The 14,169-nt window shown below is 39.4% G+C and overlaps 1 protein-coding gene across 5 annotated transcripts in view; it reads left to right on the forward strand.

The window, feature by feature from the left end:
* The first annotated feature begins 2,223 nt into the window (after positions 1-2,223).
* Positions 2,224-14,169, forward strand: part of TXNDC11 (thioredoxin domain containing 11) — a 34,400-nt gene continuing 22,454 nt past the window's right edge. The window contains exons 1-5 of one of the 5 annotated variants that reach the window (XM_026061835.1): positions 2,224-2,352; positions 3,602-3,676; positions 3,981-4,197; positions 4,919-5,016; positions 6,878-7,007. In XM_026061835.1, coding sequence (XP_025917620.1) covers positions 2,330-2,352; positions 3,602-3,676; positions 3,981-4,197; positions 4,919-5,016; positions 6,878-7,007 — 543 coding nt within the window. In that variant the 5' untranslated portion in view covers positions 2,224-2,329. Of the gene's footprint in view, positions 2,353-3,575; positions 3,677-3,980; positions 4,198-4,918; positions 5,017-6,877; positions 7,008-11,196; positions 11,259-14,169 lie in introns of those variants that run through there. The other 4 variants (XM_026061836.1, XM_026061834.1, XM_026061837.1 and 1 more) reach the window with 4 other exon arrangements.

Raw genomic sequence — 14,169 nt, forward strand, 5'->3', positions numbered from 1 at the left:
GCCAGCGCGGCCGTTGGCAGCGGGGCCGGGGCACCCAGGCCCGCAGGGAGCGGGGCCGGGCCGGGCCGGGCCGGGCGGTGCCTCCCGGCCCGCGGCCTCCGCCAGTCGTGTGGCGCTAGGGAGAGCAACGATTTTTACGCGAGGGCCGCGTGCCCCTGTCGGGGGTCCCGGGCGGCGGCCCGGTGGCCGGGGCGGCTCTGCTGGGGAAGCCGCTCCTGCCCCTCTCCGCCCGCTGCAGGGGCGGAAGGGCTGAAGGGCTCCGGGCTGCGCGGTGGCGGCTGCGCGGCTCCTTCGTGGAGCATCGAAACGATCCGGGTGGGATTTTAGGTCAAGGTGACTTGTGTGCGTTTCAAATCGTACTAAACGAGTTTATAAACATTTGCCACGTTTGGGGTTTAGTTTTGGGAGAGGGGGGGAAGCTCCTAGGATCTGATTACTTCCATATTCCCTAGGGTCTGACCGGGTTTTTAGACTGAGAAACACTTGTTTCGGAAGCGATGATTCAGAAAAATACTAAGGCCTTCCTTTCTCACTTATATTCCTTGAATCAAGATGACTTTTAAGTCCCTTTTAACCAGTTGCGCTGTGGGCAGCAACACCTCCCTTCCAGTAGCCTGTGTCTCTCTGTGACCAGATACTGCAGGTGCAAGTATAAAACTCTTGCCTCACTGTGGAGGTGAAAGACTTCTGAATTTTATCAGCTCGAAGTTAACGATCCATTTCTAAAAAATGTAATTAAGCATATTTTTCTCTGTGCTTGACTCTTGTAGTGATACTTCTGTTTTCTTCCTGCTCCCCTGTATTTAAACTGCATGTAACTTACATTTTATTGCACACTGTGCTTGGAAGCTCACAAGTTACTCTTGGAATCTGCTTCCCCCCCCCGCACACATACTCTCTACAGGAAATTTGATTAAAGGGTTTGGGGTTTTCAGACTATAGGTAAATAGGCAAGCTAAGATCAGAGAAGTGTTCCTTATTAAGTTGCTGCCAGAAACAGAAGATACAAGTATTCAAGTGTACAAGTGTGCAGTTTAGAGGATTGTTAATTGTACGTTTTAACTATGACTATCTTACATACTTTCTCATCGCACATTGTCAGTATGATTTGAAAGCAAAATCTCAGCAAGAGGGCACAATTACTACCACTAAAATACAAACATAATATATTAACCTTCAGGACCAGTGGATAAAAAGTATTAAAGGGGAAAATCCCTGCACTACAAGGCAGTTCTTTAGTGGGGATTGAGATATTGCAGGTATACAGCAGCTGAAGAATATCCAAAGGGAGCCTGATCCAACCTGTGTAACTATAGAACTCCTGCAGGTTAGACCCGAAATAATTTCTGGCACTATGCAGATGTCTCTTTGAGACAACCCCACTCTAAGGACCTGGCAGTCCAATGGGCTGATCCTACTGGTGCTTGTATGTGCTTTCCTTTAATATGAGATTGTTCTGTTGAAATGAGTTTAAATCTTATAGGATGTACGCAGCACATAAATAAAACAATCAGTGTTTTAATAAACACTATGTGATTCTTACATTTGTATGATCATTTATTGTGTAATGCTCATTTTATTCCTGTATAATTTGTCGAGGTTCAGCCCACTCAGTTTTCAAGATTAAGAAAGTTCTAACAGTGAAAGAATTTATGGTAAGGAAAGGTACGAACAGCTATTCAAGAGTATTCTGTGAGCAGCCACATTGGTATTTAACATTACACACTTGATAAAACAAGGATCCTATTCTCTGTATAAAACTGGGAATTATATAAAAATACTCCATTGTGTATTTAATATTGCAGAGGGAGGCAATACTGAGAAAATCACTGTAAGAAGCTGATAGCTATGGGTTTATTCTGTGGGGTGTTTTATAATTACTAGAGATTTTTTTCATACTTGAGAATAGCCATGTATTTCTTACTCACCTGTGTCATGATACCTCTTCTGTTAATACATTTTACATTTCCTTGCAATTTAGAGCCAATTTCATGTCTTGTTTTTAAGGCTTGTCTTATTATGCTGTTTGTCTACCCACTCAGCACACCTTTTGAACTTGCTGTCCGCTTTCAGTTTAATTTGGTAGAGGAAGCAGAGATTTTGAATGTATTTAGGTTGTCAGTTTTCATTAAACCAGTTAAAGAGGAGAGATTCAAGTTAATGTCTCTTAGGAAATAGGTTTCGGTGCGAGCTTAGCCTTTACCTGTTGTGTTTGGCTTTCAGTGGCTAATCAATGTGTGTGTGCTGACGGGTGAGTTAGTGTCTGTGCAGCTTCAGCGACCCATAGCACATCTGTGTTTGTGTCCTGCCCAGCTGGAAGCTAGAAAACATGGGAAGAAGCTCGCAGTTTGGGTAAGAGTGGGACCCTAGATGTGAGAGAGTATAACTGGAGGTATTGGTTGTGAGGATGAAGAGATGGAAAAGGAAACAGGATTGGGGAAGGAGGTGGGTTGCTGATTGGGGGAGCAAGAAGGAACAAACGCAGAAATACATAGAAACTAAATTTTTGGCCATGTGTGTAAAAACAAATCCATTTTGTGAGTAGTGGAATTAATGAAGTGTAAACATAAGAAACCAATTAATGTTTTAAAAGTTCTGGTTTTTGAAGTTAAAATTTTTTCTTGCATATGCATTAAGAATTTCCATAGCTTTTAGAAAATATACTGGGGGTGACTCTTAAATGTTTAGCTTTAAGCATATGCTTAGTGACCTGGAAATGAGTAAAGAGTTGTGGCTTTTGTGGGTTTGTTTCATAAAAACACAGGTGCTTCTTACAAACCAGAATATAGCAGCATTATTAGAATGGTGCTTAATGTATGAGTTTGACAGTGTTCCGTGCATAATAATTTTATCCCACTTACTAAAATTGTAACGTAAAAAGGAGGAAAGATCAGATGGAAAGATTTCCTTTGTTAGCTTTTTATTGTAGTGTAAGGTAAAGGAATGCATACTCTTCCCTAAAACTTTCTGTCACATGAGATACCATGGCAAAATTAAGTCATGCAGTGGTGCAGTCCAGTTTTTAATCTAATTTACGCTTGTAAATATAATCTGGCTATAGTAAATATAGCCAGAGGAATATTTTGGATTTAAGAGAATATAAAAGAGAGAGAATATGATCATTTACTTGCATTTGAGGCAGGTTGTACCATAAACACTTCTGAACATGCTGGGAATGATGTGTATCTGGATTGTGTGATTGCTGCTTGCTGATTTGATAGCGGAGTTTCCTGTGCATTTGGTTTAAATTCTTGGTATTACTGCACAAACCCATTTCTCTTAAGGAAATGAACCTGCCATAAAGTCATACTGTATTGTCTTTAAATCAAGATTCTTTATTTGTTGATGCTGTCTTTACACTGAAGAAGAAACCTGCCAGAACAAAGTTTGTAGTCTCTGCTCTAATCACTGATATCAGTAAGCTAACACACGTTTGCATACTGCTAAAAGTCATTAGTAAAACCATTTTTTTTGTGATACAATAGAAAAGAATAGAAATGTAGAATATTTTAAAGCAAGGCATAAGGCACAGTAATAGTCTCTGTTTACATTATGTAAACACATCACAAAACTTTATGACTAGCATCTCTTCTCTTATCAGGGTGCTGTTACCTAAAGTACAAGTGTTAAAAGAGGATGAGGCCAGGGAAGAAATCCAAAGAAATCATTCTTCCTGGTAATTTTATGCTCTATAGCAATCAGCAATAAGAGTGTGAGCTAACATACCCATAAACATAATGCATGGTATGACAGTGTGACTTCCTAAAGCTTGTTAAGGGCGATCTTAAGATTTCTATGGTATTTCATGTAACTAACTCAGATAATGTAAATTGTAGTCATTTGCATCAATTCTTAAAGTTTTATCATTGCATGACCTTTGCTAGGATTAATAAATCAGGACTTTGGACACTTTTTTTTTTTTTTTTTTTTAAACTACTGTTACACAGTCTCAATAAGCCTTTTTGATTTCCTTCCTGCAGCCGAGCAAAAGATGTAACAATGCCAGCGAAGCTTCCAGTGAATTTCTTCTCCACAAGATCTCCAGTCATTGATCTTTTTCGGGGACAGTTAGATTATGCAGATCACCTACGTCAGGATTCGGAAATTGTGCTGTATTTTTTCTATGCACCGTGGTGTGGCCAGTCCATTGCAGCAAGAGAAGAAATAGAGCATGTGGCCAGCAGATTGTCAGACCAGGTAATTCCAGAAACTATTTGATTAAAAAAAAAAAGAGACCTGATAGCTTTTTAATCTCCAGGCAAAGGCTGATTTCTGCCTTCCCACGGGAGCCAGTAGGACCTGAATGCTCACATTTTAGGTTAATTCAGCCAGCCATCTTAATTGTAAAATTACATACAGAGTGTTAGAATAATTGTAGAAAACCTGTGATTTCTGTTCGCTTGTGTGTTATTTCTGCTCCTGGATGGGAAACTCTAGAAGTTTCATCTTACAAAGTATTTTCAAAATTATTCATGTGCCTTTGGGCAGAAATGGCAGGGAGTTTGCTCCACTTCCAGGATCCTTGGAGATGTTGGTCGTGATGTAGAGGCCTTGCAGCCATTACGTTGCTACCTAACAGTTAGTTACCTCTAACACTTCACAGATTCAACTGTCCTGAAACTCTGCTCTTTGGGCTCTGCTCTGCAGAGCGAGTCATCAGTGTGGGTTATGACCAGGCTAGTAAATCTGAAGGATTTAGATTAGGAAGCTAAAAACTAAATGGAAAGAAGAGTGACCAAAGGGATTACTGTTGCAAAAAAGGGAGGGGAAAGAAAGTCTTGGATGAAAGAATTAAGGGGAGCACATGTGGAATACTGCATTGAAAATAGCAGATGGAATGGATTGGAAAGAACCATACTAGATAAAGAAAGTTATGGTAATGCACTTTGTTAGGTGAGAACTTTTATCTGTTCTGCAGGTGCTATTTGTGGCTGTTAATTGCTGGTGGAACCAGGGGAAATGCAGGAAGCAGAAGCATTTCTTTTATTTTCCCGTGATACACTTATACCATCGGAGGTAAGAGTTTTATAAATATGGTCTGGGTTTTATATTGTTACTTTGGTAAACAGAGGTACTGTTTAAAATGTTGCGTATTGAAAGTGTTGCACCTGTAATTATAATGAATAGTTAGGGCAGAGGAGATTCTGGGTGAAGCTCATCCTGTAGACTACTTACGTATCAGGAAAGGCTGTAAATGTCAATTAAATGACATGCTGCTCAATTCTTCATCCTTAAGGAAAACTTCTGTTGCCTACGCATCTCCTGGAAGTTTTGCCTCAAATGAAATGTAAAGAATTCAGATTTACATTTTTATTTTAGTTTTCTGCTTGCTGTAGGTGGACTATATTATATCAACTGGTCACAGTTTAAGGCAGCAGTAAAGTATGTGCTTATGGGCTATTGAAGTTAGTGGAATTTAAATGCATGTTTAAATGTAATTGTGTGCTGAAGACTTTTTTCTAAATCTGGACTTCTACTCCTTTTTTTATGGTCTAAATGTTGAGATATCACTATATAATGTTTTATATAATACCACTTTTATTTTTAGTATTTGCATGTATTATCCCTTTCTTTCTTTTTGTGTGCAGTAGAAAGTAGGAGAACATGTTTTCTAATGCTAGGTACAGAAGAGCTAGTTTCTGTGCAGACTTGCTTGCATTTCTGCTTGTGTACCATAGTCTTGCACTGCAGCTCCCTTCCATTAGCAAAGGCTGGTTTTGTTTGTTTAGGGGATTTATATATTGAGGAGGAACAATCCTGATCTTTGTTGTTAGCTGAACTTTGAATAGACAGAGATTGCATTGGCATAATTCAGACTGTAATTAAAAAAAAAAAAAGCTAAATCAGTGCAGAATCCCACTTGGATGTACATTGACTTAAAATTATTTTATATAGAGATAACATACATTAGGTTGATACATTCAGGTACTAGCAATAACCAATTGGAATATTCTTAAACAGTCATATCAAAAGGAGATATAAATTCATACTGATACTTTGTAAACCCCCCCAGAGGGCAATGCACCCCTCATTCCTGAGACATTGAACCTCTAATGTTGTGTACTGTGCATGCTATATGTTGAAGCAGTACATGTTACTGTGAAGGCAAAGATTTGCAATAAGGCAATATAGAGAGTAGTGTAATTAAGAGTGTGTATATATAAATTATATTTTTTAAATTGCTTCTTGTTCCCAATTAAATTCTTCAGTGGGAATGGACTAATTCCTCATGCTTTTAGTGTTTCATTTTACTTCGGAATGTGATGCTCTGACCAGCCTGATAACAATGAATCGGATAGAGGACTTCAGGGTAATGAAGGATGAGCTCTGGAGATCAGAGCCACAAGGCCCCCTCCTGCTTTAGCACTGCCTGGCGTGGTGTGAGCTGTTTGTCAGATGGCTGGGGAGAAGCTGTAGACTTGCTCAGCCTCTCCATCAGCAGTGTGACTGGACTCTTCCCTGCTTAATTGAGTGCTACTTATAAAAGTCTATTTAAAAATCTGCAAGTGAAAATAGTGACACTTTTCCGCTCTATATTTTTAAGTCGTGTATTTACTCAGGTGTAGGGACAAAGCAGAAAGATATGTATATGGTTATGTAATTCATACCTGCCTTTTACCAGCTTCTTTAATGGGGCTCAGAGGTGGTCTTCATCCCTGGGTCCCCACGAGCACATTGCACCTACTGTAGACCCTGTGCTAGAGCCACAGCTCCCCTCTCCAATATAGCAGCTGCTGCAAGTTAACACAGAGAGCACTCTCGGTTCCCCTGGGGCTGAGCATGCTGTCTGTGTCGCTCCCGTCTCTGCCACCCCCAGGAGGGACTCTCTCTCTTGTTAACTTAAGTCTTAATGTTTTATTATTTTTTTTGGTACTAGTTTTGGACCAATTGAATACAAAGGCCCTATGAGTGCTGTTTATATTGAAAAGTTTGTTCGCCGGGTGATGACACCACTACTCTACATCTCGTCTCGATCAAAATTACTAGATTTCCTCTCAAATTATGAGGTACTTGTCTCTCTTCTCTAGCTTTACCACTGTGGTTCAGAAAGAGTTTGACTTGTTTCACGGTTACATTTGAGCTGCTCCAAAGTAGTAGTTTCTTTCCAGAATCTTGACATCAGTGCCCTGTAAAATTTGTTAAAATTATAAAAATAGGAAATGACAGATTCATAGTGCTGGTACCTTGTCTAGTGACTATCATGATGTGGTGATGTTATTGATTTGCAGCATGTTAGTATGTAGAGTCAACCATCAAACCGTTAACCTCCCCAGAATGTCACATATGAGCAAGTGAGAAGGGAGAGCCCTTTTGCCCAAAAGCTTGCAGACTAAGTTGGAAAGGCAGTTGAGAAATATATAATAATTGCTTTAATTTTTAAAGGAATATTAAATCTTTCCATTAAGTGAAGAAGCCTGTTAAATAAAAACAAATGTGAAATCAGTTGAAGTAATGGCTTCCAGCTTCTTTGTATGATGTAATTTCATGATTTTACTCCACTGGTGCATTGTGTTTTATTAATTTTCAGTCTGTTGTGTTCAGAGAGGCCAAGACTGGTAACAGTACTAGTGGATTAATAACTTTTAAGTAGATAAAATGAATTTGCAGCAGAACCATTTATAACTATGTTTCTTTAGTGCACAATGGAGAAATACTATAATGTTACTAAACCCCCAGCTATTACAGCAGAACAGAAAACATAAACAACAGATTGCTATTGTGGTAGTGCCCAAAACACACAAGGGGCTTTCCAGTGTTTCCGAATGAAACGTGGTTCCTTTCCGAGTTGGTGTTGCGTTCTCAAGACTGATCCCGCTGCAGAACGGAGCGCAGCTTGTGTGGTTAAATGAAAGGTACCGCAGCGTAAGGGGATGCACGCTAGCGCTTACCACGAATAGCTGCTGTGCTGTTCACAGTTCAGTTTATCCCTCAGCAGCTCTTTGTTGGTTTAGTTCTCCAGTGTTTTAAGCAGGGATTTTGAGTCAGGAGTGGTGAGTTCTGCACCTGTCTCTGACACTGATACTTTCTGTGATCACGAGCAGTTCTGTTGTCTTTCCTCTGCTTCAGTTTAGTCATTCTGAAACTTTGGTTTTTTTTTTTAACTCCTTTAGAAATTTGAAAACAGCCATGCTTAGTTTTCAGTTTGTTTTGTGAATTATCTCTTGGTTGTCTCCAAGAAGTAATGAATAAGCATACTGTCATTAAGCTTAAACTTACTTTACAATAGGATGTGCGCTTCCGTTGGAAAAAGACTAAGATAAAAGACAAATTTCTTGGGGAACCCAGAAAATCAATTTTTCATTTTGAAATACTGCTTAGCAGTTGAACAGCTGTTTATATTTCCAGTCTGTGGTCAAGCATTCCCCCCTTTCCTCTGCTTCAAAACTCCATGGCTTTGAGAAGTCCCCAGTCTGTATTTTATATTTGGCATTTGTTGGTTCTTTCTGTGAACTGGACTAAGAATTGAGTCTGATCTGTTCCCCCTCCCCCCCCCCCCAATTTAAGGTTGGTGTTATTCCCCAGTCCGTCAGAGCACCCACTAGGTGCTCAGTGTCTTGCTTTTATAAAATAAAGAGGAGACGAAGGAGGGCATACAAAAATAACAGCCACCTCATGCAGTCAGATCCAGCAGGGAACAGGAGAAGCCACACATTAATGGAGAAGGGCATCGGATAGCATGAGTCCAGGTGAGTGCAGTACGGAAAGCAAACGCTGACTGATCAGAAGCTGTGAGACCTAAGAAATCAGAGAGTTGTATACAAAGATGAAGAGGGAAACATAGGAATAAAGGAAAAAGGAGTTTTCAAACAGAAATAAACATATTGTTGTTTCATCATTTTAGGGAGTTAGAAATGGGAACATTTTCACTGTTGTTGTTTATGTAAGTCAAGGGACATTGTACAGTTTGTAGGAGAAGATACAATCCAGGAGGTTATTGCTGGGCTTAAGAAGTGAAAAAGCTTGAGAAATCTTAGTATGTTTTGGAGTAGGTTACAGGAAATGCATGTATGATACAACTAATTGCTATTTCAACAGCTTATTTTCCTCTTTAGTTTCTTGCTTTGATTTTCATCTTTTGTATACAGCAAATGTTAGTTTTTGGCAGGAGGGAAGGGAGGGAAAACTATTTGTGGCTGATCATTAGGCATTTTGACCATTGTCTGCTGCTTGATCAGTTTTTTTTGTGATTTCTTCATTGAAAAGCATTAATTTGAAGCTCAGAATATTTTACGAAAGACTTGTCCTCAGCAGCATCTAATTTTCAGTCCTGTGTCCTGCTAGAGAACTGGCTATGCAAACTCAGGTTAAGGGTGTTTACATTTGAGTTGGAAAATGTGAGCTGAAATGAACCTTTCCGTAGGTGATCCGCAGCCTGCACTGGGCAGTGCTCGTTCTCTGCCTCAGCTGTTTCGTTTACTCTGATATTAAGGTCTCCCGTGTTAAGGAGTAGGTCGCAGTGTAGCTTGCTGTCAGTGGCTCTTGGGAGGCAGTCTTGGTCCTTGTTGCTGTGCTTTTCCGTCCAGCGTTAGCACTACATGGAGTCTGGTATATGCAGTAACTTTTAAAGCTGTCAGTAGGTGAACGATTTGTGTGCAGGGCCGCGAGCTGAGCAGCCCTGCTGCTGGTATGGATTTTCACACTTAGCGTTACTGAGCGCTTCTCTTGTTTCAAGGGCATTTTATTGTTGCTTGTCAGTTCGCTTCTGCTAATGGCCAGGACTGCAAGGCCATAGTTGTCCTTTTCCATCTAACCCATGAAGCTTTTCATGTTTAAACCTTGTGCTCAAATTCCAGTTACCAACTTTTGACAGAGAAAGGGTCTAGCAAAGAAGAAGCAAAGAAAATCAGGAGCGCTACCCGCACACCACCAGATGCTGAAATCCATTAGCCATGTTAGCATGCCTGAACTAGCAAGTCTTGTAAAAGTACCAAGTTAAACTTGCAAAGTGTTTTTTTTTGCAAGTCCGAGCACATCAAGAGATACCAAAATCTGGTAGTATTTTACCTTGTAATCAAATCTTAATTAGCATGTTTCTGTTTCTAAAAACGTTACTAGAGTCCAACAGAAAGTAAGAGCAAGTGGTGTTGGTTATATAATACTGTGTCCATTTCTCAACCAAAGTAGATCAGTAAAAACATGACTACAGTGAGAAGCTGTACTTGCTACCACAAGAGGGCACACAAACTCTATGAAAAAAAATTCTTGTTGAAGACTTGAAAGTTAAGATTCTGCTTTTTGTGATACTAATTAAGTTTTTTTTAAAAAAAAAAAAAGTTTGTGCAATGATACTAGTATAAAATTAGAATGGGATAAAAAATAGAATTTACTGTTTGAGAAACTCCACTTGGAAAAGCAGTTATAATATGCAGAATATGCAGGAAGATTTAAGTTGCATCAGGAGAAAGATTTGCAGTTCCTACCATAACTCCAGGTGACTGTCAGAATGTATAATCAGACTTCTTGTGTTTTCTTAATTGCAGAGATGTAACAATTTTATTTTAATCCAAACTAGTATGTCTAATTCCTCATCTGACTAACCCAACTATTTTAGAAACGGCCTCTTCCTCCACTGTGCCTTAGAAGAAAAACACACAGCTTTCCTAGTTGGACAAAAGTCATCACTCACTAATGAAAATCAAACAAATGTGCACAGGGATTTTCTGGCATAGGGAGGTGGTGGGGGAAGTGGTCTCTCTGGGTTCTAGTTGGGATGTGTCTGACACTGTATCAGCTTGCTTCTTTGTTCCATCTGTGTAGAAATGCTTCCTGATCATGAATCGGCTGTGTAGGAGCTGACCCAGCAGTGGATTTGACTTAATAGCTTGCTCTTGTGTGTAGTGCTGTGGTGCCCATGTTAAGTGATGAGGTGACAGTTTGCATCTGCCTTACCTAAGACACAGGATGGCTGTGGGTTGCACTTTCTCTCTCTCGGTTTCTGGCTACATGTAGTTGTACACATCATTAAAAAATGAACAGGCTTTTACTTCTAACTTTAATTCATCTAGTATCAGTCAACACGTTTCCTTCTCTGCATTTTTACAGTACAGGATTTGTATTGCCTAACGTTGGTCCTTCTGTCCCCCAGAGATGACATTTTTCCTTTCCTCTTGCAGTTTGCTTTCCTGTGTTCACAGACAGACCACAAGAGGACTTGCCTGCCGGCACAAGTCTGAGATTCTGAAAAAAAAGTTTTCCCTTATCTGATACAGCCAAAATGTAAAAATGAATAAATAGATATTGAGATGGGGATGCCTTAAGTGAGTAGTAAAAGCAGTTTGTTTATTGTAGCAGCTAATCAGTAGCTATATTTTTTTTCCTGTTTTCAGTACTTTGCATTCATTGGCATTTAAATATCAGTGCTCTTTTATTGCATGGTCATTTAATATTGTGAGGTCTTTCTGCAGCTTTTCTTAGTCAGGTGTAGTTTCAATGATTCCCTGCACCTTTGCAAATTTTGTTTCTCACCCTTCGCTCTCTCTCTTCCAAAAATATTTAACTACATGAGCCTCAGTATACTGCCTGTCTTTGACTGTTAATAATAATTTCTACCTGTAGTTTTCTATCATTTAAAGTAGTTATTAATCCAGAAAAGGACCTCCTTTTACTCCTTGACGCTTGGTTTCTTTCGAGGTGCTTGATAACTTCTTGTAAGCTTTTGGGGAAATTGAGTAGGTCACTATCATCTGCATGCCTGCTGATCATTTCAAAGAACTTTTAGTGGATTTGAGGCATTGTTTGCTTCTTTGGTAATAAAATCACGCTGACTGTTCTCCTAGAACACAAAATCTCTGCTCGCTCTTAAAGATTCTACCAGTTTGCTGGTCTGTAATTGTCCAGATCATCATCCAGCCTGTTACTTTTGGATTTAACCGATGACACTTGGCACTTCCAATTCCTCTGGTGTTGAGACCAAGTAAAGAAATGAGCTGCACTACAATTAATACTTTAGCATTTCCATAACTGAGTTTTATTAGGTGCTAATGACTTTTCACTATTGACATTCTCAGTTTTTTTCCAAAACCTTTCCTACAGACACTTAATTTGGGACAGCTTCCCAAAATTGTTTCATGGAAGAAAAGCTCCAGTAAACCCCCCTGCAGCAGACTCCAATGCTTCTAATTGTCCTTAAACTATTCTCTGTGCCACCTGCAAATATGTAATCCTGTTAGGGGATCCTTACCACTTTTCATGTGATATTGTCATCTTTGGGCAGGTATGGATTCTTTCTTTTTTCTTGCCTTTTCTTTGTGTTTAAAGCCACTGCTGTGTTCTCGCAGATCCTGTGAGTTGAGGACAGAGGCTGGTAAACTCCCACTTTATATAGCAGCAAGTCATAGCCTGTTCATTTGACTCTTTCTAACTGCCTGGTGAATATATTTAACCATAACTCCACACAGATGGTTGCCTTGAAGCAGCTGATCATCAATACCAGCTTTTGTGTAGATGCCTGTGTGAACCACTTGCAGGCAGTTGTTGCTAGAGCAGTTACTTGACATTTTGAGCTCATGTTTTAGAGGTGCTTACATGAAAAGAAGTGGGAGTTACTGCAATCAAGCTCCTCTTAACACACTTGCATTCAGAATTAAGAACCTCTTGTTTACATTGAGACGTCTCTCTTGTACTGGGCAAGGCATACTGTTAGGTGCTAGCACCTAAAAGTATTCAGTTTTGTTAAAATCAGCAGCATAGTTGATGTTAACAAGTGAATCTCTTTGAAGAACAGAAGAACAGGAAAATGTGCATGGTGCTTGGGAAGAAATAAAGCATTTTAGACACTTTTTCTTCATGTGTATAATTGTAGTCTGTAAAAGGAGGAAATTTTAACTGTTCTGGGATGATCATTTAAAGGAAGCTAGTTAGCCAGATTACAGAATGGCCATACAGAATTAGTATAGATTTTCCCACTACACTTTGTTTTTATTGAAGAAACATATTTTCCCAAAATGTCTCGTGGAAACACCTTATTCTTTGCAGTCAGTAGTTAGAAATCTTAAGCTACAAAGAGTGTGTAACAGAATGAGTGGTCAGAATCAGAACATCAGGGTATTTTTTTAATAACTTTATAAATATCTACAAATCAGACCTTTGGTGGCTTCTCACATTTTACTCTGTTGCTTTTGACTCTTCTTTCATTCGCTAGTTCATGCCATATGGTTTGAATACTGTAACTGCATGAAGCAAACTTACGCTTTGAACCATATGGTTTTGCTGACTTTTTTACTCTTTAAGGAAGAAGAATGATTGCTGTTATTTTGCTATGTTTTCCACTTCTAATTTATTTATATTCTTATTTCCTCCTGAACAGCTATTGTGGAAGTTTCACTAGTGGCTTGTACCTCATTTTTATCATTGATATTTTTCTTGGGGTACCTTTTAAAGAATCTTTATGAACAAGAGTCTTGCATTCAGTATTCTTTGATAAAAGCTAATTCCTGCCTGAAAGGGCAGATTATTAGATGAGATGGGGAATGTTTTTATTGGTGAACATCTTAGGAGCATATCGCCTAAGGTAAAAGTCAAAGGAAACTTAGTGGTAGTAAGAGGCAAAATGTATATTCATGTTTAAAAAATAAACTTATTTTTTTAATACATAAAACTCAACAAAAATTAAAGCAGCTTCTGAAATAACCAAATGTGAACGTTTATGTGGGAACATATTAGCCACGTAAATGGGTGATGAGTGAGCGTGGAGTCCTGCGTTGCGCAGCAGCCCCGAGGGCGCTCTTGGTCTGTGCATCCCGCTCTCTGTGGATGCACTGGCGCAACTGCGATACGAAGAACACGCAATAGCCAAATTCCACCACTGAATCTGGCCTGAAAGTCTAGTAAACTGATATGAGTGGTGAGAACAAATAATTTTTAGTGGATTATATTTTGCAAAATTTAAGACTAAAACTGGGTTTTAATTTTGGAACAAGAGAAGTTTCAGACTGTGCTCCTGTTTGTTCCCAGTCAGCTTCTCCCAGGTTCTCTTCCTCATTCAGGCTTCATATCTGGCAAAGGCAATAGGCCTATGAAGGGTCTTTGAAATTTTGAATTGCCTGTTTGGCCACTTGAAGAAATTCTTTATGGATATGAAGGTGGGATATGGGGTTCTTTCATTATTTTTGTGCAATTGGTCTCCCACTGACTTCTGCAGCCCACACTGGAAGAATTTACCGTGACTGA

Source organism: Apteryx rowi, unplaced genomic scaffold, assembly GCF_003343035.1.
Source record: "Apteryx rowi isolate R43461 unplaced genomic scaffold, aptRow1 scaffold_186, whole genome shotgun sequence".
Lineage (NCBI taxonomy): Eukaryota > Metazoa > Chordata > Aves > Apterygiformes > Apterygidae > Apteryx > Apteryx rowi.